This window comes from Tubulanus polymorphus, chromosome 7 (genome assembly GCF_964204645.1).
Source record: "Tubulanus polymorphus chromosome 7, tnTubPoly1.2, whole genome shotgun sequence".
Lineage (NCBI taxonomy): Eukaryota > Metazoa > Nemertea > Palaeonemertea > Tubulaniformes > Tubulanidae > Tubulanus > Tubulanus polymorphus.
In genome coordinates, this window is record NC_134031.1 from 14,668,503 (window position 1) to 14,694,600 (window position 26,098).

Consider the following 26,098-nt stretch of genomic DNA (forward strand, 5'->3'; position numbering starts at 1 on the left):
ACGGTTCTACTGGACCGATTTCACGGGACACGGTTCCATTGGACAAGGTTCAACTGGACCGGTTCCACTGGACACGGTTCCGCTGGAAACGGTTCTATTGGACCCCGTTCCACTGGGCCTAGTTCCGAAAATAATCTTTTCTAACTCTAGAGTCGAACTTTACCTTAGACTCTAAAACGTTTTAGAGTCCATGACTTAACATGGAAATGTGGTACTGGGTTCCGACAGCTGGATGACATGCCCCCAAACAGTAGAACTGGGCCCTTAACTGTAAAGATAAGCCCACAACTGTGGAATTATTTTCTATCATTTTTTGTGAAATCTCAGAATCAGATCAAGTATTTTTTTTACCCAAGGTATTTACTTGAAAATTCATCGATTTCAAATCAAGCGGCCATTTTTACTTCGAAACAAAATCCAATCTGGCCTTAAAATTCTGTATTATAGTAATAATCATTAAACAAATATTTGATTAAAATAAATTGTTTTTCGTCAAAAACTGAATTTTACAAAATAGTTTATTTACATTACTAGGTATCATGCCTTATATGAAATAAGACTGATAAATATAGGATTTGGTTGCTATGTTGACAACAGAAATCTTTTTTTGATTATTCAAATACATAAATTTGAAATAAAATGACTTTTTTACTACGTAATTATCACAGAATAGAAATAAATATCTTCGTTTAAAATAAAAGTATTTCACAAAAGCTGAAAATAAATATAAATTACGAACCATGGAATATAATAATTTATTTGGGAAAAACGTTGAATTCAAATAAGATATTGAAAGAAATACAAAATGCGAACACCGGCATGCGACTAGATAGCGTGACGAACAGTGAGTTTTACGGTTGTCACAAACGTTCAGTTTCAATCAAGGTTGAACCGGAATCTTAGGCTGCCTAAATGTGATCGAGCTCCAAAAAGCGCGGTTACTGGAAGTAACTACTAGCACGCCTCGTGGATCCTCACTTGCCATAGTACCGGTAGCGGTGCCGGTAGCCCGAACATTGAACACGTGATGTGGTGGTCTAATACAAAACAAACAAAAAACAAGTTCAAACATTGTTTCATAACAAAGTTTATAATTACAGTGCGGAAGAAATGAACGCGTTCGTAGCGCCATCTATCGAGTCAAAACAGAACGTCGTCGACAGACTTAAAATGTACGCCAAATCAATCGCTGATCGCCGATTGGTCAGTTACAATCTCCGCTGAAGTAAGAACTTTGCATGGAATAAAGTTTATCGATCGGGTTTAATAGAGATCCCTGTTGCGAATGTCCATTTTGTACATTTTGTCCGCCGAGTAACATTTCGTCCAAGTTTTCCAAACTACCGTCCAATCCCATTGAACTATCGGAGTTATACATGCTGTCTGATAAAGGCTGTGACCCGTAAAGAGGACCTGGAAATACAGAAAGAAAACATCTCTATATCGTAGATACTGGCAATTAGTCCGGAGACCAACTGTAGTGAAGTCTGGGAGGGCTGGGAAGTCAGGGATCAAGAAGGGCTGGAAAGCCTGGGAGAGCTGGAATGGGAGGGGAGCTAGGAGGTCAGGGAATCGGTTCACGCCATTCCAATCCTGCTGCACAAAACGGAGACCAAACTCTACAGGATGAAAAAGAACAGGAAGAAGAGAGTAGAAAAGGTTATTGGAAGGAGGTAATTTTTACTATTCAGCTCCTACTCATTGGAATGAACTAGCTCGTAGCTTAAGAGAGTCTCCATCTGTCTCAGCCTTCAAATCCACATTGAAAACTTTTCTTTTTATAAACACCTTAATTTTCTAACTTGTGCTTTTCTTATAATGAAGTTTAATAATGTAAGCGCGGTGGTTCATATGTATTATTATCTTTTTACTGTTAAGACAAGGAAAGGATAGGATTGTGGTCTTTGGCCCCGGGTAGAGTCATGTTTTCCTGGCATGGTTAGGTTTAGTGAACGTACTGTGGTTATGCTGTGAGTCGTATGGTCGCAGCTGATTTGAATAAGCCGGGTTTTCCCCAATTGGCTGAAGACTCGGTATCGACGGATCTGACGTCACTTGACCTTCACCATCTGAAGCAAAACAACAGAAATTGAAAACTTTTCTCAAAAATGTCCGTCTCACCCATCTCGAACACGGAACTGATTTCCACCTCAGTACAGACCTATGTCTTCTTCCTTTTTCGGTCGTTTCGACGACCGACCGTTCGACTTCCGGTTGTCCCCAGACCCATCTTGCGTTTGGCGACGTGCCAACTTCTTCACCTGTGGAACGAATAAAATTATTCAATTTGTGCCGAGGTCATGTGATATTAGAACCCGTTAAGCGACTATTAAAACAACTTTCTACTTTGAATACATGCTTTATCTGAAAGGGAATAGCAGTTAGGCGGCGGAATAGCGTTGTACAGTACATGGTTTATCTTGTATTGTACCAGGATTAATTCCGATTACAATCCCAGATATTCGTTTGTCCCGCGCCACCGCCATTTTATTTATCTGTTGATTCAAACGGGTCATTAATTTAGCATAAAAACAAAGCTGACACAGTCGAATAGACGCAGCTGGTGTTAATGTGTGTCCCGACCACGTCATATCCTACAGTTCTCGACTCAATTCTTAATTTCTGGACTCCAATTATACAGCCCGAGACCCAGTGCCACAATTCAGGACCCAGCTCCTCAATTATTGACTCAATTACATAGTTCTGGGTTCAATTCCACGGATCTGGACCCACACACTTTCGGATCAGTTTCATAACTCTTGGTAAAAATTCCCGCACACAAAGAATAGAATACAGTCCGAGATGTTTACTTGAGCCAATATTCATGCGATTTTCGACTAGTATATCCTATATAGTCGTCACATCGAATGTAAGCTGAAGGAGACTTTTTAGCCTGTTTTGCTTACTTAATGTTGGATTTTATATCATGGTTACAACATGGACTCCTCAGAGCGATCCATCACTGATTTGAATCACTGCGGCTCACCTTTGCTCGTTGGTTCTGAAACCAGACCTGTACGACCCTGACACTAAGCCCTGTCTCGGCGGCCAATGTCTCGCGAACTTTTCTACAAGGTTTCGGGTTTATTTCGAACGACGCTTTAAATTTTCGACGTTGACTCGTTGTTAGTATTGTACGGGGACGTTTCGGGCCCTTTCCACCGTCATTCTCATTGTCTTCAACGCTACTGTCTTCATCACCTGTCAATCAAAATGAAATATATAGATTATGCCTATTTAGTATGTATTGAAAAAATTAATTTATACTTATGTATATTTAGTGAAACGGTAGTTTGAATCAGGTTTTTGGGATTTTGAAATTTTTCAAGATTCCGTTCGCACCACTCATTGTTCTAGAGGTGTTTACCAGGGTTGCATTCTGGAACCTTCACTGTTCTAGAGATGTTTTCAAGTGCTACATTCTGAAACCCTCATTGTTCTAGAGGTGTTCACCGGGGCCCCTATATCAACCCCTCATTGTTCTAAAGGTATTCATCGGGGCCCCTATATCAACCCCTCATTGTTCTAGAGGTGTTCACCGGAGCCCTCATTGTTCTAAGGCATTGGCTAGTACCTATCTTATTGTTCTACGCCGGAAGGAAGTTACGTGCGCGCGGTTGGACGGAATTGTATATCGAGCCAAAACCTGGCGCCGAGTTCTCAGATTTCACGAGACGCGCCCTGTCGCGAATTCACGTGCCGTTTCATGCATTATTAATGATGATGACGGAATATCTGTGTAGTTATATTGACCGAACTGATTTTCACCGATGTTCAAACGTGACTTCCTTACTATGCAAATAGCGACGAGTGAGTCGGCGCGAAGAGGTGCAGACTTACAAAGTGGACACCCTCCCCTCTAGTAGTACGACCCCCTGTGTCGAATACGATGTCGTTAATTCTTATAAATCGACGTTTTACGTGCTTTATAAACGACACTTGGTATTTCTCGGGAAGCCACTTTCGGCCGCGCAAACTAATTCTCTCGATACATCCGAAACTAACATTATTTTCGTAGGGAAAGTGAGATGTTAATCCACCAGTGCCCCCCCCCCCTTTAACTGATGATCTATTTTTGCACATACGCGTGGTTTAAGGAAGGAGTTGGACAAGCCTTTTTGCGCATTGAGTTTTGAAATAATCAAAAATAATCCGGTTCTTTACAACTATTTTAGGTTTAAAAAGATGGTATTCAGTTGCTTTTGCTTGAAACTGGATTATAACTTCAAGATAAGTCTAAAATGTATCGGGCGGTCTTCTTTTATAATTATTCTGAGGGACATCACCTCCTGGGATCGTCCACGGGTCCCAGCCCCTCCCCAGGTGAACTCCTGTATCCGTCCCTACTACATAAAAAGGCCAGTCGTGACTTAAGTTCAAAAAGTGATCTTCTCTTAAGTTGTTAGATTAGCTATAGACTGTGACAAATTAGACCGGTCTAAACTAGACCGGTCTAATTTAGAACGGTATTTTTGCCCGTGTGAACGCTTGGTCCGGTCTAAATTGGACCGGACCAAATTTAGACCGGTCTAAATTTCTTCGTGTGAACGCGCCTATAGAAAGTTGGTCTTAGACTAGTCTTAAGTCTAAGCCATGACTACCGGCGGCCCCAGGGGCAAGTTGCTCAAAATTCGGCTATTCAAAGATGATCGGTGGATAAATGCCATAGTAACAATGAACTTTCAGTTGCCACTTCGTCAACTATCCACTGTGGTTAACTCTTAGCCGACTTTTCATCAACTGGTTCTGGTCAATTTAAATTGTGAGTTATCGTAATTAACAACTGTTGAAATGAAATTAACTGACATTTTAACTTGCGTCAGAGTCAATTAGCAGAACATACGTCTGTAACATGTGACTTCAGTCGCTCACGGGTTTATGATTAAAGTTACAGCGGATGCGTATCATTTGCATCCGCGGCCGTTGATAATTACAGTAACTTGAAAACTATTCAGTTATTTTTTGAATATTGATAAAAAAAACAATCAGAATCTGTTGATGATGAAACAAATGTTCCGCGCAGTGACGTGACACACATTGTCCGCCTCATCACCGCTGGGAAAAACATTTTAAAGATCAATTCTAAGCTGAAGATTTTCATAGTTTCGTTGAAATCTGCGCTGGGTATAAATACATCAGGGGTTGGCCCTGTTTTCATTTTGATCGGTAGATTTCGTTTTATTTTTTAGCAATCCTTCCAAAACAACGTGAAACGGATATAAAAACGACGGTGCATTATTCAGACTGCACTATTTCGCTGGTCGTATTCTAACTGATTCGAGGTACCTGTACTATGTATATATGTCCCTTCAATATTTCAGCGAAATGTCCCACAAAAACCAGCGTGCAGACAATAATATATAATAGACTGCAGACATTTACAGAGTTCTCAGACAAAATAATAGCCACGAATTGCCGTTACTTATCTTATGACCTTATGATTACCTCGATAACCTGATGCTTTGACAATCTGATAATCCGATAATCTGATAATTTGATAATCTGATAATTTGATAATCTGATAATTTGATGATTCAGAATAGCGCATAGATATATCAGTGAAATTCAGTAGAACTCTCACACGTGCACGTTCTACGGCCACAGGTGCACGGTTTTTTTTTAATATCTCTATTGTGACGGTTATTCATGATTGATATTGAATCATTAATTCTGTTTCTAATTGAAAATCGCTTCAATGGAAGCGGCAGCAGCGATCGATATTAACCGTACAATCATCCGAGCGCCGAGTTTCTACTACAGAGTTGTGTGTGAGGTTAAATGAACAATCCAAGATTTTTTTCGTTCAAACATTTCTGCGACGTGACTTCGTGGATAATCGAAAAGTTATGCGTGAAATGTGTGAATTTTAAGGGGTTTGTGTGAACGTGAATTTTTCAATAAAACGGCACCGAATCCGTCGTGATATGGGTGTCTATTTTTCGTGAATCCCAACTATTGTCACTTGACTCGATGGCCGGTCGGTTGCCTGATGGCTTCGTTTGAAATGTTACTTAGTCAGATTTCTTGTGTGAAACCTCAAATTTTCGCAATATCCTGCTTTAAAACGTGAATTCATAACGCCGTGGTAAACAATCAAATAGTGTCAGGTTAGTCTTCGGAAACCAAGGTCAAAATTACGTAAAACAAATAAACAAACGGTGACGCTACACAATTAATTACTAACCAAAATACGGTGTCCTTTTTGATACAATTAAATTAAATATCGGTTGCTCAACTGGACGAGGGTCAGTGGATGATGTTTCATTCACTAGCATTGACCGAGACACAAGCGGGCGAGTCCTATTAGACGCGTACAATACGCTGGCAACACTTCGAATTTTTCATGAAAAAGTATGCTATGTCCTTTTCAAGCGCTGTCACAAGCCGATATAGCCATTACGATGTATGTGTATCTATCTATGGGTGACGTATGCGCCCTCGATAGCTCAGTTGGTAGAGCGGAGGACTGTAGCGTTGTAACGAGTAGACATCCTTAGGTCGCTGGTTCAAATCCGGCTCGAGGGAAGGGAATTTTTAGAAGAATTTCTTTGTTTGAAAACGTAACGTTTTGTTTTTCTAAATTTGATCTGAAGTCATCGAGAATGAGAAGGCTCCCAAATTGAGCTAAAATTAATATTACTGTATTCCTCGAGTTCTTCTCACTTACTTTTTGGACTGAGTGGCATTATCGCGAATTCCTTTTCGAAATCTAGTCTGCAGAAAAGTTGTCCGTCTTTCAACACGAATTGGTCCCCTTTTTGAAGCTGATGTCCGCAAATGATACACGAGAAACACCTCAAATGATAAACATTTCCTAGCGCTCTCATAACGAGCTCGTTGGACGGAATAGTCTGCAAACATCGCTTACACTTAGCGCCAAACAATCTAGAAAATATAAAGGAATAACCAAAATATTGAAAGCATTTTTAGAATAAACGATTTTCAGGATCTTGTAAGGTTCACAAAATCGGTGTTAATCCCGGCTTATGTCTAGTTTATGAAACCAGCCCTGATGCGCGACGCATCTCAGACAGACCACTGTAAGACCATATTTCGGTTTTATGGTCAATTCAGTCTTAGGATAAAGGGCCATTTTTGGAGGTCTCAGTATGTATTCTGTAGATTCCGGATATTATATAGATGGCTGCAGAGGCGGATCTAGGGTTTTCAAAGGGGGTGGCTGACAAAACGTAATGAAGAGACTGTGACCAGCGAGCCGCTCAGCGGCGAATTCCGAGCGACTGAAGGCCGCGAGACGGGAGGAGCTCTAGGGGGTGTCCCCCCTCGATATCCAGAAAATTTTGAAAAATCCTCAGGAAAATGGTGGAATTTTACAGCATTTGAGCGATGGTTTCATTGAAAATGACAACCTTCTGAGCCGTGGCCAGGATGAGGTGTTGATAATTTTAATGAGATGATTGGGGGAAGCTTAGCAGGTCATTTTTCAAGCATTTGTCATCATAATATGCAATTTGTCATGGTACTGGTTTTGGAAATTTTTTGACACAGATTGGGAAAAAGTCAAATAGTTTTGAGTGGGAAAATGACCGTTTACCGGATACATATACGGCCTAGCGGAAAGGCTGGAGATACACTAAGTTATATCTACGAGCTATCATCTCGATGATTGCTCGTATAGCATACGGCGTCATAGAAAAGGTGTATAATACAAAGTCACAACGCTACTGTTAGTTCTGATTCTGAGGCAGCTAACATTCTTATTTCATCTTCTTAGAGATAGGCTATTTACACGAAAAACCCCCTTATAAAATTTTTTGAAAGGCCTTTGAGGGGGTGACTAGTCACCCTATTCACCCCCCCCCCCTAGATCCACCCCTGGGCTGACCCACGGGCACATTTAGCAAAGATTTTCGTCAACAAAAGTTCGCCACGAATTGTATAGCACCAAAACTGTAATTATAACTGTAATAAGAAAACCTTACAAATTGGGCCATGGATAAATAAGATCATTCAGTCTGCACCAAAGAATAACAACAAAATATTCATAAAGCTAATATACATATTCTGTGTCAGTGTACAGAGGAGATATTGTGTGTGTGGTTTGATCTGTATCGCGATTGGTTTTCTGATACGAGGGTACAGAAGAGGGTGAAGAGCTGTCGAACGAAAGCCTCAGTCTGTAACCATCAAAACTTATGTCAATACACTTACAACAGGAAGTAGACGGTGAAGACCACTAGCGGGTTTTAATTATACCGTCTCACAAGTCAAGGCACCCGCAATATTCAACCCTACACGCGCATATTTGCCCACTTAATAATTCAATAAATGTCTTGTTTTCCGAGCTCTTGAAGATAACGTCGCCAAGGCGGGCCGTAACGACTCGCGACACTTCGACAAACGACACGCGGTGTTAAGACATTAGATTTTCGATATGATATCTCTAACACACGTGAAAAGTCGACGACAATCTGCTAGACAATCTTCAGAATAAAATGGAAGCCTCAGATAATTACCCAATTCATCAATTACGGTACAACTGAACGCTGGCCCCAGCCCCTCTCATGACACGATCAATAACAAAGCGAATTGATCTTTAAACCCCATCCGGTAAAGATGGCTACTTCCATGAAATCTCTCTATGACATCAGCAAATCTGCACTAAGATGACCGACTATCCAAGACAAGTTGATAACCGAGAAAAGATGAGAAATCATGAAGAGAAATCATTTACAGCCACCCCCCGATATACCGCCCTTCCATATACCACCACCCGACCGCCAGGTTTTCTCAACAATGAGTACAGATTATAGAGTACAACTCTATACAAATACATAGTAAAACACCCCCGATATACCACCATACTCTCTATACCGCCGAAATAGTTCTGCACCGATGTGGGCGGTAGATCGGTGATTGACTGTATTGAAATATGTCATAATGTTTCGATATTGGCTTATAGATAGATGCTTATAAATGTGAAAAAATAACCTAGCATAGGGATACCCCTAATCTCCTCCCGTGCGAGAATATCTCTCCATTGGCCTGATCATACGTTTCATCGAGCCTTTTACACGCGTCAAAGAACGGGTTAAAACGTGTCAAGGAAGCCGCGACGGAAAGGAGAGGGGAGAAAGAGCAGGGAGAAAGAGCATGCAGAGAAAGAGACCGGGAAGAGAGAGAGAGCGGGTGAGAGAGAGAGAGAGAGAGGGTGAGAGAGAGAGCGAGGGAGCAGGGAGTGAGAAAGCGAAGCGGAAAGGAGAAAGATTGAACCATGAAATGAATTCTACGTGATAAATGTGGTGTAATCGCTGTTACACAGATGTGACTGACGGTGCTGCGCGCGCAGCTGTCAGTCGACACAGCTGCGCAGAATTCACAGCTTCTCGTTCAAATTTTTACCTCCGACTCTATATCAAACTATATCCGACTCTATATCTAGTCCGGGGCCGGCCGGCTGGGCGGCCACCTCGCTCAGAGGCAATACAACAATCAAGAGTATTTTATTAGAAAACTATTTCGACAAATCAATGAAATAAAATATTTATGTCTATAAATCGAGTATGTATTATCCCTAGCTCACATGGGGAGGGGGCTGCAGAGTTAGGGTGAGGTCAATGGCCACTTAGTCAGCCTAGATTCCACTCCTATAGGGTCAATATGACATCCAAATCATTATTCGATTCCTAGAATTAATCATCATTTTCAAACTTTAGGGAGGTCTGTAAGCAATTCCCACCCTTATCGAAAGACTTAGTCCTAAACGATAAAAGTCTACCATCCTATTTAAGTTCTCATCACCACTCATTAACTGCTTTTCCACCGCGCTAATTTTTCTAATTACCTAAGACGTTGTTGATGTTGTGAAAATTAAGTGCACCGCTAAAATCTAATCATCACCTTTTGCTCCAAACGACACTAATTCAAACATCTCCTTTGGTCCTAACCGACTTAGAATGTTCGTCATATACAAGTTATATCAATCATTTTCATAACTAAATCAAAACCTTTTCTAGCATCTCTAACCGTTTTCGCGACTCTATGCTGCGGAGATCAGTCTCATTTTCATTTGTAGTAAAAAGAAAATAGCAAAAAAACCGACCAAAATCTGCACCGATGCGCGCATAATGGAATACTTCCGGTCGGTATAAACTTTCTCCGCACGCACGAGAACTAATAAACCTGGCCGGTATTTGTCTTCTGGGGTCGGGATAGATGGAAGTGACAATTCTAAAGTGGCGAGCTGCTATACTGGAAATTAGTAGTTTCGTATAATCACCCTGATTAGCATCTTGGGATACGGGACGGCTATTCAACATCGTTTAGCTGGAAAATTGGCTTAAATGCTATAACAATGAGCCACGGCAGCCGATAAACACCGCTGCACAAAGAAACTGTCAACCGACTGCGATTCAGAAGCATATTGATCGGGGAATAAATTGATACGCAGAGAAAGAGAAAGAACCCGAGAAATATTCTCGTGACACCCTCGCCGCCGCCGCCGCCGGCCGCTGCCGCCGTCACCCGTTGCAGTCGTGGTTGACTCGATCAACGTGTAGGTTGTCTTATTGAAAAAAAAAAACGTTAATTACATGTGAATTACAATGTGAACCCAGTTCAGGACTCAGTTCCACAGAACTTCAGGACCAAGTTCCACAGAACTTCAGGACTCAGTTCCACACAGAACTTCAGGTCCCAGTTCCACGGAACTTCAGGACCCAGTTCCACAGAACATCAGGACTCAGTTCCACAGAACTTCAGGACTCACAGTTCAAAACTTCAGGACTCAGTTCCACAGAACTTCAGGACCCAGTTCCGCAGAACTTCAGAGGACCATAAGAGACCCAACACTTATAGAAATGAACTGATTACAATTCTATTGCAGGTTACAGAAGTGACCTGTACTGTAAAGATTATCGTTCTATTTTAGCCTTTCAGAAAATTTTGTTCAAATCGAATTACATAATTGAAAATTCCAGAATTTTTCAACACTGACTGATTTCTTTGAGAGAACTGTCGGAAACGGGCCCGGAGTCTTATCAGAACCAAACATGGTCCTCAAGTAGAGGATACTGCTGCAGACCACGCGCCCGAGCGCGCGTAGTCGGCTGTGGCACGTGGCTTCAAAAAGGCATTCTGCGACTCGTGACTCACAAAAACGACTTGAGCCGTGAACGATGTTGACTTAGTCGACTAGTCAATGACTGCTACAAGATCGCTAATATTAAAGCGTAGAATCGAGTCAACGTCTATTCAAATAGAACGGCTTCCGCGTACACTCGGTCTGCTGAAACAAAAGACCACACGCTGGGTATGGGGAGGCTCCGATTTAGTTCAATACTCGCTGGGGCAATAAGGAGCCTCCGAGTTAGCTCACTTACACTCCCCGAGCCCCCGAGTTAGAAAGTGGTATCAGTGGCGAGAGAGTTGAGTGACCCAAATCAAAGTATGAGTAGGCCTTACAAGAACAGTGGAACTGGGTTATTGAATTGTCCTGAACTGTGTAACTGGGTCCTGAACTGTGGAAATGGATTCACTGTGGAACTGGATCCTGAACTAATGACATTGGATTCAACTGTTGAACTGGGCCCAAAACTGTGGAACTATTCTGAACTGTAGAACTGGCTCCAGTATTGTGAGTTCTACTCTATAATACAGAATTCCGAGTCCAATTTACGCGGGATGGTTTTCCAAACCTCAACACGATCGGCCACCAAGAGTAGAGTTAAGTAGTAATAGATAGACTCGATACAAAAGAATACGTGTTACAAGTGCAGCTCTTCTCAGCTGGTCGCAATAAATAAATCAATTTTTTTTCTGACGAGAGTTTTGCGTGCTTCAACGATTCAGCACCTGACGGCGATGAAAATCCTTTATCCCTCTCTCTCTGCCCTCTCTCCCTCTCACTCCGCGACGAACACGCTACGCTTAGAACTGAATCCAAATCAACAGGTTCAAAAAACCTATTATCGCTATAATTGTAACCAATAATCGTCTGTTGCGAGTTTACTTCGACAGATGGGAACGATTTTACCTTCGAACAACTGTCACCAAAATCGATCGGGTTTTTGTGCGTATATAGCGATAGAACGGAAACCATACAAAGCGAAATATAGCTATTTTACTGTGACGACAGAGGTTTAAAACATCGCGAACGAATGTGACAGGGGTCTGACTATAGAAATGTACGTGTGTTACACCGACGGGTGTCACGTGTGTGTCGCTGGTGTTGAAATACTTGTTGTTTCACTGTTTACACAAGCTGTTCTCATTCACTTCGATTAGGTGTATGATTATTACTGTTACTATCATTATTATTGTTGTTAATAAAATTATTGGTTTTCATTAACTGCGGTTCTCGTGTGGGCGCGCGTGTGCGCTACATGTTTCGTAAAATGTTGATTTGATCTATTGCCAAGATGAAATGGAGAAAGGCGGTGTAGAGAGAAAGATAAGGGAGTAGGGGAGAGGGTGGAGGAAGGAGATGCATCAGGCACTGGTAGGGACGGGGTGAGAGAGAGAATGGAAATAGGGCGAAAGAGGAGAGGGAGAGGGGGAAGGAGAGGGGAGAGGGATCAGGCAGTGGTAGGGACGGGAGATGAGAGAGAATATAGCAAGATTAAGAAAGGAGAGAGGAGAGAGGGAGTGGAGAGGGGCAGGGGAGAGGAGTGAGGGGAGCAGAGGGTAGAGACGGAGGGAGAGGAGAGAGGGAGGATAGAGAGGAGAGGGAGAACTTGGGTTTTATTAGCAATGAAATGTGTAGGGAACATTAAAACCTGGTTGTTCGGTTGCAGTCATTAGCAGAACGGATAGGACAATAGCTGTGACCAATCCGTCCGTACGTCTACCCCGAAACGATACAGACACACTGTTTGTCTGCGCAACCCATACATCATTTGTATTCACACATTAATCACTGTACGAGCTCCACAATATTGTCGGATTATCGCGCGAGCACGGAATCGGTAACGACTCATCAGTAGTAAACGTATTGTTTATCGAGTGGTTTTAATCGTTACAAATTTCCGCATCGTAAACCTATAAAATCTCAGCCGTATTTCCTGCAGTATAAACTAATAGTGGGGGCAAGTCAGTGTACGTACGTGGACATAAAATGTTTGACATCCAGACACTCCTCGGACCAAATTGCACTCAAAATCGGTTTATTTCCGCGCACCGAATTGGAGACTTTTTAGAAACTCGATCGATTCAAAGGAATGGGCCCAGTAAAACTAGAAAACGGTCAGCTTGCGCGTTAACTCTATCACACTGGTTAGATGACCATGTACCGTAGACGCATAAAATAACCCGCATGATAAGCACCTGGTTCTCAAGCAACATTGGCAATCGGAGCGATCCTATTGGATGGCGAGTTCAGACCCGAAATTAGGTATTGTTGATGCTATGAGCCCAAAATTGAGCATTGGGAAGACCCAGTGGGAAGATCGAAAATATTGATCTCGTTTATGAGACAATTTGGCTTTAGTCAGGTAATTAAAATGCTTCGGGCTACAATGAGACGAAATGGGTTAAAAAGAGTATTTTATCTAGTCGAAGAAAGGAGACCGAAATTAGACGTTTGACTGCCGAAGTGGTCCCCTGATAGAATTGAGAGTGATTCCGATATTTGACATTCATGCGTATTGCGAAATAAAATGAGAGAGTTGAATGGTGGTGTGCTTTAATAAATGCAATGATTGAACAGATGAAAATGAATCGAAAAAAGTCTAATTGTACATTTGTTCGTTGGCATGAAGTAATTATTGATACAGACCCCGACAAACTGCGGTTCTTGTACACTATCCATATAATTAAACAAACTCTAACACTATGTGTAAATTAAACATGTTCGTCTGCCATACGTTGTTATATCAAACTAATATAGAGGGAGGGGTGGATGGAGGGAGAACCCGCGCAACTGTGGACTGGGTCCAGAGACAAATTAAGCCCACACAACTTCGTAACTGGATCCAGAGACATATTAAACCCACACAACAGTGGAACTTGACCCAGAGACAAATTAAACCCACGCAACAGTGGAACTGAATCCAGAGACAAATTAAACCCACGCAACTGTGGAACTGGGTCCAGAGACAAATTAAACCCACGCAACTGTGAATATGGGTCCAGGTAAGGGAGCCAGTTCTTCTCATACCGTCTAATTATGACTTAATGTAAAACATAAATTGAAATCGGAAAAGATGACGAATCCACGACGTATCAATATATTATCAGAGCAACCATTTATCAGACAGCTGCTCTGTCTGCAGAGATGATCGTCTGCCGAGATTTTCCCTTTCCATTAAATCTTGTAAAATATATTCACAGAATAATAAGATGTCACAAGCAATACAGATGATTAACTATACACGTCATTAGTTTCATTGTGAAAATCGACCGTCAAAAAGGTAAATATCGGTACATCAAATAATCAATACTTCCACTCACCGATAAACTGATTCTATCAAATCCCGCTAGGAAATAAAACTGATATGATATCTTTAATATTAACTTTTCAATTAGTTTCGGAAAGTCATTCGTCCATATATCAGAGAATGATCTATCGGTAAAGTGAGTGAATAGACTGTGACCACGCCTCCCAGCCACCACACCCGACTGGTCACCGGACACCAAACGTGACTGGTCACCAGTCACACCAGTCACCACACCTGCTGGTCAACAGTCAACACGCTTGACTGGCCACCGCACACTAAACGTGACTGGTCACCAGCCACCTCACCTGACTGGTCACCAGTTACCACATCCAGGCTTATGCAATCAGTACAGCTCCGCGGTCTGGTGGTCAGCCTTTTTGGCGGGAAATGACTGTTTTGCGATATGGATTAAGCCTTCGTTACCGGCCAGTCCATCAGAAGGTCAGAGGCCTGTCTCCTCTCTTCTTCTCTTTCAAGAGGAGTCAGAAACTTGACTGTCTTTCATCCTCCCCTCTATCTTACCTCTCGTCCTCTCTCTCCCATCCCTTCTCTCCCATCCTCTCTCCCATTCTCTGTCCTCCCACTCTCTCCCTCCCCTCTCCATCTCTCTATCTGAACGGTAACGCGGTATGCAGTGACTGGTTGCAATAATGTCTTGTTGAACGATGTAGTTAAAGGGGACGGTAAACTCTTCGCAGAACTACATCCGTCTTTCATGTCAGTTAGCGGAATCGTTATTAAATTTTAACCCTCTGCCAGTCGCAGCGGGCTCACACCGGCGTGTATATCGATAACCCCGGCGGCAGTAGAAACAGGAAGGGTTAACGCAAGCACAGTTACTACCAGCGCATAAACACCAGCTTTATTAAATTCACCCTTTCGTCGCGGGATCTTTAATTAAATCGTAGTTATTGGGTTTTCTGAATGTGTATAGCTGCAATATGTCTGGGAACAATGGACTATCATTCCTCAGTCCTCAGTCGCAGTTCTACTGTCCCTCCCAACCACAAATATAAGAATAATTTTACTAATTTGAATTTGAATGGACCCACGTTATACGTGGATGATCACTGGGTAAATTTCTATAATATTGTTCAAGTTTAATTATAGTTTGTAAAAACCGTTTATAATTCTGTAAATCTATACGATTCGTTGAGAGATGAATATGTGATGTTTACAAATTAACTTACGTTGAAAATCGAAATGGAAAATTGCTGATGAATAACCGGGTATCCTCACTAACCAGGGGTCGGTTTATAGACGAGGAACCAGTTGCATAGTCACGCGTCTTAAGTTTAAGACCAGTCGAAGATCATTTTAGTTCAATTATGACAATAACCAATCTAACAACTTAAGAACATTCTAGGCTCATTTTTGTTCTACAGCCAATCTAAACTAAAGTCCAGTCTAAGCTCATTTTGGTTCTATAGCCAATCTAAAAACTTTAAGACCAGTCTAAGCTCATTTTGGTTCTATAGCCAATCTATGAACTTAAGACCAGTCCAATCACATTTTGGTTCCATAACTAATCTAACAACTTATGACCAGTCTAAGATAATCTTAGTTCCTAACAAACTAGTCTTAGAGTTCAAGACCACTTTTTCAGTCGTCATGACTGTGCAACTGGGCCCTGGATCCAGTTGCCCTTGTGAGTTAGAGTTAACTCCAAACTCATAATTTATTTCCAAAGATGTGAGTTTGAGTTAACTCTGAACTCTGAACTCAGGGCCCAGATCCAATCCTGAAATGTGGAACTGGATCCGTGCAGAGACCAATATGATATCAAATGTTAGTTAAAGAATTGCCACTTCGACAATTTCGTTAACCTATTAATAATGACCGCCCCATCTATCTAATCTAAATTCCTCTGAAAAACCCATAATAAATAACAATATTCATATCTGGTGCAAACCGTTGATGTTGTGGATATCATTATTAATTCATGGCTGATTCGGGCTCAATTTGGGCTCAATTTTCATATATAATTTCAAAATGTAGTGATAAACGACCGTTTGTCCTCTCCCGGTTTCTTCACATGTATCAGAAATAATCCACGATTGAATGATGATTAATATAGACAGATGATGCACGACTATACATATTAATATTATAGACTGACGATGGACACACGTGCGGGTTCGAATTCAAAGCACGCGCGGCACGGACTCCTCACCGCGGGCTCCTCATCGGTTCCTCACCGGCGTCAAGTGGTTGAGAAACTAGATTCATCCATTTCACTCGAGACACGTTCACGACCGCAATCTATCGTTTCAACTTCCGTTATACTAATTTCCGGTTCAGTTTGCCATCACGCAAGCAGCTCTCTCACCTTCCCCACCTCTCCCTCCCTTTACTAACCCTCTCTCCCTTTCCTTCCATACCTTTACCTCCTAGCTAATTGTTTCTATACGACGACTTTTATGAATCGAAACAGAAGGTGAGCTTGACAAAATAACAAAGTTGGAGTCCGATGTATAGAAATATGTGGTTTGATATATCAAGATAGCTGGAGCTTGTGGCGCACATCGAACCAGGTGAAGTTTGCTTTATCAAATTAAAGCACCGAGTTCGATTAAAACTGGGTTTGACATACAAAGGCGGATTTAGGGGTGGACCGGGTGGACAGGTCAACGACCTTCAAAATTCGAATGCGCCTTCAAAACAGTCTGGAAAAATTAGCCTTTTGACAATTTAAAAAAAGCCATAATAAATCCAAACAGGCCCTGATAAGAGAGAAAAGACCTTTTTCTCACAAGTTTTCCGTTTCATCATACATCTTTCGCACGTTTAGCCCTCTCACTGCTAAATCCACCCTTTCAAATCAAAAGGGCCTAATCCAAATTTTCAGGTTCTCCCTTCTAACAATTCTACATCCACCATGGATAAATATAATATATCCGGCTCGCTTAAGGAGATACCAGTTTTGAGTGATAATCATTTCTGACGTCAAGGTGATTTGCATAATCCTGCGCACAAACACCAGAGTGACGCGTAAACAGCTTAGAACCCGAAAAAGGGCAGTTCAGTAAAAAACCGATATAACGATTTTTGTTATAATGTTCTAACAAAACAGAAATTCTGCATGTAACAAAATGCTTGTCAGTCCTAAGTGAAGAATTTTGAAATAGAATGTCTATTGGATCTAACAACACAATATTTGCAAACAAGGGCACTTCTCTAAAATTTCTGGTGGGGAGGGGGTCGGTCCCGCCATGTACGGCCCTACAAACTTAACCTTATAACTACGGAACTAGATACGACTTGGAAAAATATGAACAATCGTTGAATCACTTATTTGGAAGCGGATTCTCGATATTCTTAATCACGTTCAATTCTTGCATTCTCGTCGCCCGCCGCACGCACGAGTTTAAAAAGACGGTCAATAAAACTATAGATAAATCGTCGCCGGGCGCGAAATAAAATCTGTTACCAACGGAAGTCAACGGTCACGTGATCGTGCCTTGGATACACTTGCGCATGTGCAGTAAACAGTTCGGGACGGCGGTCGAAATGTCGCTAGATAAACAGAGGACTTCCGGTTCGTTGTTTGCGCTCGTGAATCTGGCGTGTTTAAATCTTGAAATATCGCGCGTCGTTCTCCGAGATCGATCTGAAATCCTAAACTAATGTAAACTTGTTCAACTCTCGGCTGCTGTTAGACGATGAAGACATCTGTAAACAAGAGCGCGAAACGTAAAACCGAAATCTCCAGCGATTAATGAATTTTATTACCATTATTTAGTAACAGGATAACGTAGGAGTTGATAAGTAGAGGAGGGAGGGGAGAGGGGGAGAAAGAGAAAGGCCGAGGGAGCGTAGGGGGAGCAGGGAAAAGGGGAGAGAGGAGGTATGGAGAAAGAAGAGAGAAGAGAATAGAGAGAAGGGAAGGAGAGGCTGACTTCAAATACTCTGGTCTTGAGAGAGATGGAGAGGGAGAAGGCAGCGGGAAGGAGAGTGACCTCATGTAATTTAGTATACTCTGACCAAGAGGGAGAGGAGAGTAGGAGACGATGGGGTAGAGATAGAGTAGAGGTAGGGAAAAAGGAGAAAGAGAAAGAGGGAGATAGAGAGGAGAGACGAGAAGAGAAAGCGGTGAGGGCGATATCATACTCTGGTATAGAGGGAAAAGAGAGGGAGGGTGGGAAGAATGGGGGTGGGGGTTGGGGGGTTGAAGAGTAGAGGTAGGAAAAGAGGATAGAGAGAAAGCAGACTCGATATGAAAGAGGTGATATAGTAAATTACCCACACGTCAAGTCTCCATCGACCGTCTTAGACACCCGCGAACCCCCTCGCCTCCCGGAACCGCATTCCCTACGGTGATATCGGTGTATATGCGTATTGTTGATCCCTGTACTCGAGAAATAGAAGGGCCGGTGTTTATCGCGTGTATACCACTTGAAATCACTTCACTCCAGCCCCGTGTGATCGGGTGACGGGGCCGTCCCGATCGTCTGGCGTGCGCGTATTGACATAACAAACCAATTATCAATATCTACGATAAAATTCAATCCGACCGCGAACTAGGCGCCCAGCAACCGAACCCCGACACTCCATACTTAATTATGTACTGATAGTTTTAGTTGTGGTTTAAATTAAATTATCTTTTTATTTCCGTTTGGTTAATAATGATTAGTAGCAGCGGTGTGGAAGAGAGGTAGCACGCAACACAGGCACGCTTGTCTCTAACCCCTGCCCGAACCTTCACGCAACACCGGCACACCTGTCTCTAACCCTTGCCCAAACCATCACGCAACACCGGCACACCTGTCTCTAACCCCTGCCCAAACCTTCACGCAACACCGGCACACCTGTCTCTAACCCCTGCCCAAACCTTCACGCAACACCGGCACACCTGTCTCTAACCCCTGCCCAAACTTTCACACACTTCTCCGTCTGCTAAGATTTGACTCAAGTGTTTATCATTGAAAATTTACTAATCTATATTTTACCTGTCAGATTTCGCACCCTAGACAGACACTTTATGTTCAATTCAACTAAGTTGCCATCAAAACCCTTAACGTAACAGCAAAATCAACCATCTGCTGGTGGTACATAGATAGCCCTGTAACTCTAAACCCGGAGTACACTACTGTTGAAATGGCCCCTGCTCTACACCCAACTCTGACCACAACACAAATCACGTAATCAATTCAACCTTTAAAGACCGCTATTTTGATCCTCAGCTTATTATAAGTTCACTAAAAGCTTCCTAATTTAAGCTCATTTACGAATCGCTATTGATGACGAATTGCTAATAGATCGTATTTGAATTACTATTCCTCTCCAAATCGACGCTTTCTGTGTTTCTGGTAATTTTCAGAAATTTAGCCAAGTGAATGGTACACCGATATGCTATCAGCGGCCTTTGTGACGGACAGGAACCGTCGGATACGGTCTAACTCTAACCCTCTAGGGAAGGGAAGGACTCTTTACCGAATAGGTTGAAGCACAAATTGACTGAACATGTCATCCCTCTTAGAAGCGTTCTCCCGGCGGTAACTATATCATTGTCCGCCGAAGACTTTCCTTTGTTTCTCCCTTTTACACAGAATTCAATGCGTTCACAGTCGGTTTCCGGTACGGTGCTATGGTTACTGTTCAACAATGCTTTCAAATGATTAACAAACGCGTATATAGAAGTGGCTATACGCTCCACGTCGCAGGGGGGTCCCGGCAAAATATCAGACTTTTCAATTTGTTGGTTTGAGTCATTAAATACCGAGTCAGGAAGTGGATAGTTTTCGCAGCGTATTTTTCGCCGTTAAACGCGTTCTATCAATCTTTCACTTTGACACGAGGCTCCTTTCATAAACCAGCGCGTTATAAATTCCCTATTATCCCCGACAAAAAGATAGCATTTAAGAACGAGCGGTTCTTCAATGAATATTTGATTAAGGAACAGATTACACGGCTCCGTCACGTTAATGGTATTTCAGACTCGTCGGCTGTTATCGGCTATATCGCGCCGGAAGTACATCTCCAGTTAGATTATCATCACAATAATCTCTCAACAATTAATTACAATACAAGAATAATCGTCAAGGGTTCAATCGTCTCTCTCTCTCTCTCTCTCCCTCCCTCCCTCCCTCCCTCCCTCCCTCCCTCCCTCCCTCCCTCCCTCCCTCCCTCCCTCCCTCCCTCCCTCCCTCCCTCCCTCCCTCCCTCCCTCCCTCCCTCCCTCCCTCCCTCCCTCCCTCCCTCCCTCCCTCCCTCCCTCTCTCCCTCTCTCCCTCTCTCCCTCTCTCCCTCTCTCCCTCTCTCCCTCTCTCCCTCTCTCCCTCTCTCCCTCTATCTCATCTCACCTATATTCTATCTAGGCCTCATTTTTTCATCGAGGTAATGAACTTTGAAACCCTTGACATTTTTTCTCTGTCCACACAGGTTATGATAATTAAAAGGCTTGTTGGTTCCGAGGCAGGTGGGTCAAATATTTATATAACTCCAATTCAACGTGCCCTACTTGAAATAGTTATTGTGTAAATCTAACTCGGTGAAAATTTGCGGTATCGTCGTATGTTTCAGCGAGTCCGTGAATTACAAGTGTCGCAACCGGGCGTGTAGTATATCGTTTCAATCGACTCAGCTGTATGAAGACAGGACACTACCACCCGTATCTCATTCGTTTGTACAACAAATATTTCAAATATATTTCAATTTTCAACGTTGGTTTCTATCCAAACAATTTCCGAGAGAGAGTGAGAGGGAGGAAGGGAGAGCGGGGAACGGTGAGAGAGTACACTTGTACTTTTAACTGAAGCGTTCATTTATTTCTGCAGGTGACACAACAGTTTAAGAAAAATGATAAATATGTGTCGAAACTTTATCCACAAAAAAATTTCCATCGTGAAACAACAAGATTTTCAATCAATTTCATGTAGAAATTACTGAAAATGATTTCCAAGTAAAAAGTTTTATATAACAGTTTTTTAAAGAGATTTGATATTTCGTTTTCCTCACACCTCAGAATATTGTAAATCTTGAGTCGAATGGCCCGATCATTTCGTAGATCACGTTGACCTCAAGGAGCAAACAGCAAATCGTAAATGTGCATTAAGTCATGGAGAATTATGTCACTTGTCCGGACTGATTGCTAGATCCCCTAGAAACCTGACACTTACTCGCAAGTCCGAGAGTTTTAATTCAAATGGCAGTTCAAGAAGAAGGGTGCCGGGTATATGTATGCATGTATTATGATGTAAGCCCCTAGGCCGTTTAGGGGGAGGGAGGGGAGTGGAGGATAGTTTAATGAAGCGAAGATAACGGTTCAATTATTACGGAGATTAATGAAGGATTATTGTGTTCGACTATATCGGTTGCCAACAGGGACATATTTCATATGACCGCAGATACCTGTGTGTCATTGATAGGAACTATACGCGGTCAATTCGGATGGCAGACGATGGTCAGAAATATGCTAATTTGAATTGTAACATGTCTTAAGGGGCAATTGCCAGGCGGCAACAATAATAATACAATTATATTGCTAATACAACCAAATCGATGCAGTGATTCTTGTGATTCTGCCTATTGCATTTGAATCCATTTTCACAGTTGTGTATGTAGGTTTAATTTGACCCTGGACCTAGATTTACAATAATTGTGCGCGTTTAATCTGACTCCGAACTCAGTTCCACAGTGTTTTGAGCGCATTTTATTTGTCTCTGAACCCAGTTTCATAGTTATGTGCATTCATTTCGTATCTGAACTCAGTTCCACAGTTATGTGCATTTCATTTGTCTCAGAACCCAGTTTCACAGTTGTGAGCATGTATCTGAACCCAGTTCCACAGTTGTGTGGGTTTGATTTGACTCCGCACTCAGTTCCACAGTTGTGCGCGTTTAATTTTTCTCTGGACCCAGTTCCTGGGGTGTATGGGTTTAATTTGACTATAAACCCAGTTCCATAGTTAACCTCGATCAAGAAAAGTCGTTTCAAAATTATCATAGAAATTATCAAATCCCAAATTCATTGGAGTAACCCTTTCTCGGAGTCACCCTTGATGATATCGATGACTCAAAAATTCAGTAGATATCTTTTGTTTCACTTTCGGTCTTGATGAATTCAAGTAGTTTTTCACGCTTGACAAGTATTTCCGTTATTCTAGCTCAAATGCTGCTGCTGCTGCTGCTGCTGCTGCTGCTGCTGGTGCTGCTGGTGCTGCTGCTGCTGCTGCTGCTGGTGCTGCTGCTGCTGCTGCTGCTGCTGCTGCTGCTGCTGCTGCTGCTGCTGCTGCTGCTGCTGCTGCTGCTGCTGCTGCTGCTGCTGCTGCTGCTGCTGCTGCTGCTGCTGCTGCTGCTGCTGTGCTCCTCTCTCACCTGAAGCGATTCACCCGTATCCTACTATCCTGCTATTACCCCTCGATGTCACGTGTCTCAATCGTCTTAACGCGGTATTTAACCACTTCGATGAAAAGACGGTATTTTAGCCGGAGGCGGGCGGCTCCGGTAAATCTCGATACTTCAGGAAGTCAAACTCTTCACAAGATCAGAGAGAGTATCTTCTCACTATGGTAACATCCTGATAAAACTATGATTTAAGCCTGAGGAGGATTTGGCCGACGCGATTTTCAGGATGTTCCGGGAAGGTTCGAAAAATGTTTCCATTCTTGCCTCGAAGTGTTTAGGAGTGCTTGGTGAGATATCTCAACAGTCATGTGACCCAGTTCCACAGTCGTGTTAAATCAGTTCATACTCAAAGGCAGAGTCGCATTTTGTTGAACCGGGGCCAGTTTTAACTTAAACCCTGAGTTTAACTTAATCGGCTCAGATATAGGTCCTATGAATACAGTATACAGAAAAAGCGCATTACTAAAGTTAATGAAATCGAATTTGCTGTAGATTATACCTAAGGGGATAAATTGAAATCAATCTTCTTAATAGATCGGTTTGTAACATCACACCAACCCACTTAAACCCATCCTCCCACGGAAGGGATTCGAACCTGATGGCATCGCTACACTCAGCCCCTGCCACGAACCCCTGCCACTGTAGACCGGGTGCGCAGGTACATGCGCAGCTTTGCCGCACGAAAACTTGCGGCACCGATCAGATTGCTTGTTGTATAATTGCTGAGGTAAATTTCACGGAAGAACTATAAATGGGAAAACCCGGGCTAAAATAAGACGGGATATCTGATTGGCTGATAATGAGGGAGAGAGAGGGAGAGAGAGGGAGGGAGGGAGAGGGAGGGAGAGGGAGTGCGACGGAGGGAGAGGGAGGGAGAGGGAGGGAAAGGGAGGGAGAGGGAGGGAGAGAGAACGATCCTTTTTTGAAGAAGAAGACATTTCGTTGTTTTGTTTAGAGAGAGTCCCCATGTTAGAAGACCATAGGTCAGGTGTGGGTATATGAGGGTATGATAAAGTGTTAAGTTGGATTGTGTATCAAGGATGTGTTTTGATTTGTTCATAATACCTAAAGAATTGCCAATTTTTATTTGGAAATTTGGATTTAAGAAAGGTTTACGTTTGTTTTGTTTTTGTTTTGTCGAGGTTTGGAGTTAGTTTATATAGGAAATTGAGGTCAGAATTGATGTTTTGTACTAGAGTTTCTAAATTTTTGTGAGATTCTAATCAGTTAGTATCATCTGCAAATAGAATTAATCTAAGTGGTTAGAGCGTTTGTGAATATCATTAATGTAGATTAAAAAGAGGAAAGGGCCGAGAATCGAGCCTTGAGGGACGCCTGAGACGAGTGGAGAAGAAACAGTTTTGTTGAAGGAGACTAAATGTTGACGATTAGCTAGATAAGAAGAGACCCAGCTAGATCTAGAGCTTGTAGCTGCGTACTCGGTCTAGTGTGGCAGGGTACGAATACCGTGGCAATTTCGATGCCATCAGGTTCAAATCCCTCCCGGGGAGGATGACTTAAACCTGGCACTGGACTAGAAAGCGAACGAGTTCATGTACTAACGTTCAAATAGCTTTGAACAAGAAGAATAATAAACTCGTTAATGAAGGCTTGATGAGATACGAGGAGTATGTGCATTTGCCGTAAACAGGAGATTATCACCAACATAATTCATTTCGATGATTTCAAACGAGCGCTTAATATTTTCCCGTTCAAATCAGCTTCCGACCTGTAAACAACTCGGCCCCGGTGAACATTGGTCGCATTGAAATAGGCGCTTCACAAATGTCACCGTTTATTATTATTTAACATATCGATATTGAGATCAACATCATTTTGTAATTCATTGAATGCTGTTTGATAGTTGACTGGTGGCACAATTTTAGTTGTTTCACAATATATGATTGGTGTAAGAGACCTTATAAGGTTCCTTCTATCAGTTAAACAGTTGACTATTGCGATAGCCTCCTCTACGCGGTAGGGGGGCTAATGTCGGCAAACATTATCTGTATTTATCGCTAAAATCTGCCGTAGATCTCCATAACATCGCCACGAAATGTCGGCAAAGTTGATAAATCCTAATGGTCGTCAAGCTGTGATTATTGCCATGGTAACAATTTTCGGCCACAGTCGGTGGAAGCCCACGACGTGACCTTGAGATCAGACACGTCATTCTTTCTGCTTTAAGGTGCTATTTCGGTGGTTTATTCATCTACACTGAGAATTAGGAAATTGTCCGTTGAAAATTCCGTACAAAAATCTAGTAACCAGTGAAGACGTAAAAGGGAATATATGTTTTTGTGAAAAGAGTTACCGCACCTGGCTGGTCACTGCAGCTAACAGCGGGCGTATCCAGAAAGTTTGAGCGGAGGGAGGGGTGGGTCAAGCGCAGTGTTCTCCCTGATATAATTTTTTTGCCAGAACCGAAAAGGCAAACGATAAACATTTGCAAACTATCAGAAATCTTTCGAACACGGAGCAGGGGTTGAGACCCCCTAAAATCTCCGATGGATTCGCCACTGAAACGGTTGCCAAACTGACAATACAAACTAACAAACTTCCTCGGTCAACACAATTCGGCGCACACGTTGCTGACAAACTGGATGTTGTAGGTTCAGGTATACTGACGACCTCGCGTAAGGGAAGTGCTAACTTATAGGCTTTTAAAGACTGCAACCATTAAACAGCCCTATTCACCATTAATCTCGACATTTTCAAGCCTTTTTAGGTGGTAAATCATCAGATTGACGATAAATAAGGTTCAGGGTTACTGACGACTTTACGTAAGGGTAGTGCTAACTTATAGGCTTTTAAAGACGGCAACCATTAAACAGCCCTATTCACCATTAATCTCGACATTTTTCAAGCTTTTTTTTCAACCTTTTTTTTTTGGTGGAAAATTATCAGATTATTAATAAATAAAACCTAGTAGTACCTGTATACCAGATCTATGTCATGACCTCCCATATTTCCCCTGCATCAATCAGGATTTATGAAATTTATGTGTGTCTGGAAGAAAAAATCAACTTACTGGTCGTAGTCGGTCTTGCAAAATAATTTTCTATCCTTGACGAAACACGACCTGGTTAATGGTTCCTGGCATATATTGCACTGTAGACAATGTTCATGCCACGAATTGTCCATAACCCTTAGTAAAAACCGATCTTCAATAGGTCGACCGCATCCACTGCAAATCTCTTTATGATTCAACGCGGGCATACTTCCTGAAAACAGAGAGAAATTAGAAATAGGGAGTTTGTAGTTATGATAGAAATTCCCGTCGATCAGTCCCGCCTTCCAGGAAATACCTATAAAAAAGTTTGTCACACCTGACGATGGTCTCAAAATGTTGAATAT

General features: G+C 42.3%; 1 protein-coding gene and 1 non-coding gene across 2 annotated transcripts; one reads left to right on the top strand and one right to left on the bottom strand.

Moving 5' to 3' along the window:
- Window positions 1-1,146: 1,146 nt before the first annotated feature.
- Window positions 1,147-25,960, bottom strand: LOC141908813 (LIM homeobox transcription factor 1-beta.1-like). Its single transcript, XM_074799026.1, has 6 exons — window positions 25,773-25,960; window positions 6,668-6,885; window positions 2,987-3,201; window positions 2,162-2,261; window positions 1,959-2,069; window positions 1,147-1,413 (listed from the first exon to the last, which is right to left on the bottom strand). Exons 1-6 carry the CDS (start codon window positions 25,958-25,960, stop codon window positions 1,205-1,207), a joined length of 1,041 nt encoding a protein of 346 aa, XP_074655127.1. The 3' UTR covers window positions 1,147-1,204.
- Trnay-gua (transfer RNA tyrosine (anticodon GUA)) lies at window positions 6,436-6,525 on the top strand. The gene is given in 2 exon segments: window positions 6,436-6,472; window positions 6,490-6,525. It is a non-coding gene; the product is annotated as a tRNA-Tyr (tRNA).
- Window positions 25,961-26,098: the final 138 nt, after the last annotated feature.

Bases quoted from the DNA above. Each gene is read 5' to 3' on its own strand.
- LOC141908813 (XM_074799026.1), bottom strand. From the start codon at position 25,960: ATGCCCGCGTTGAATCATAAAGAGATTTGCAGTGGATGCGGTCGACCT. The intron at 2,262-2,986 runs GTGAGCCGCAGT...TTCGTTCCACAG, and splicing joins TTCAGAACCAACGAGCAAAG to GTGAAGAAGTTGGCACGTCG. The intron at 1,414-1,958 runs GTACGTTCACTA...CTGTATTTCCAG, and splicing joins CGACTCACAGCATAACCACA to GTCCTCTTTACGGGTCACAG.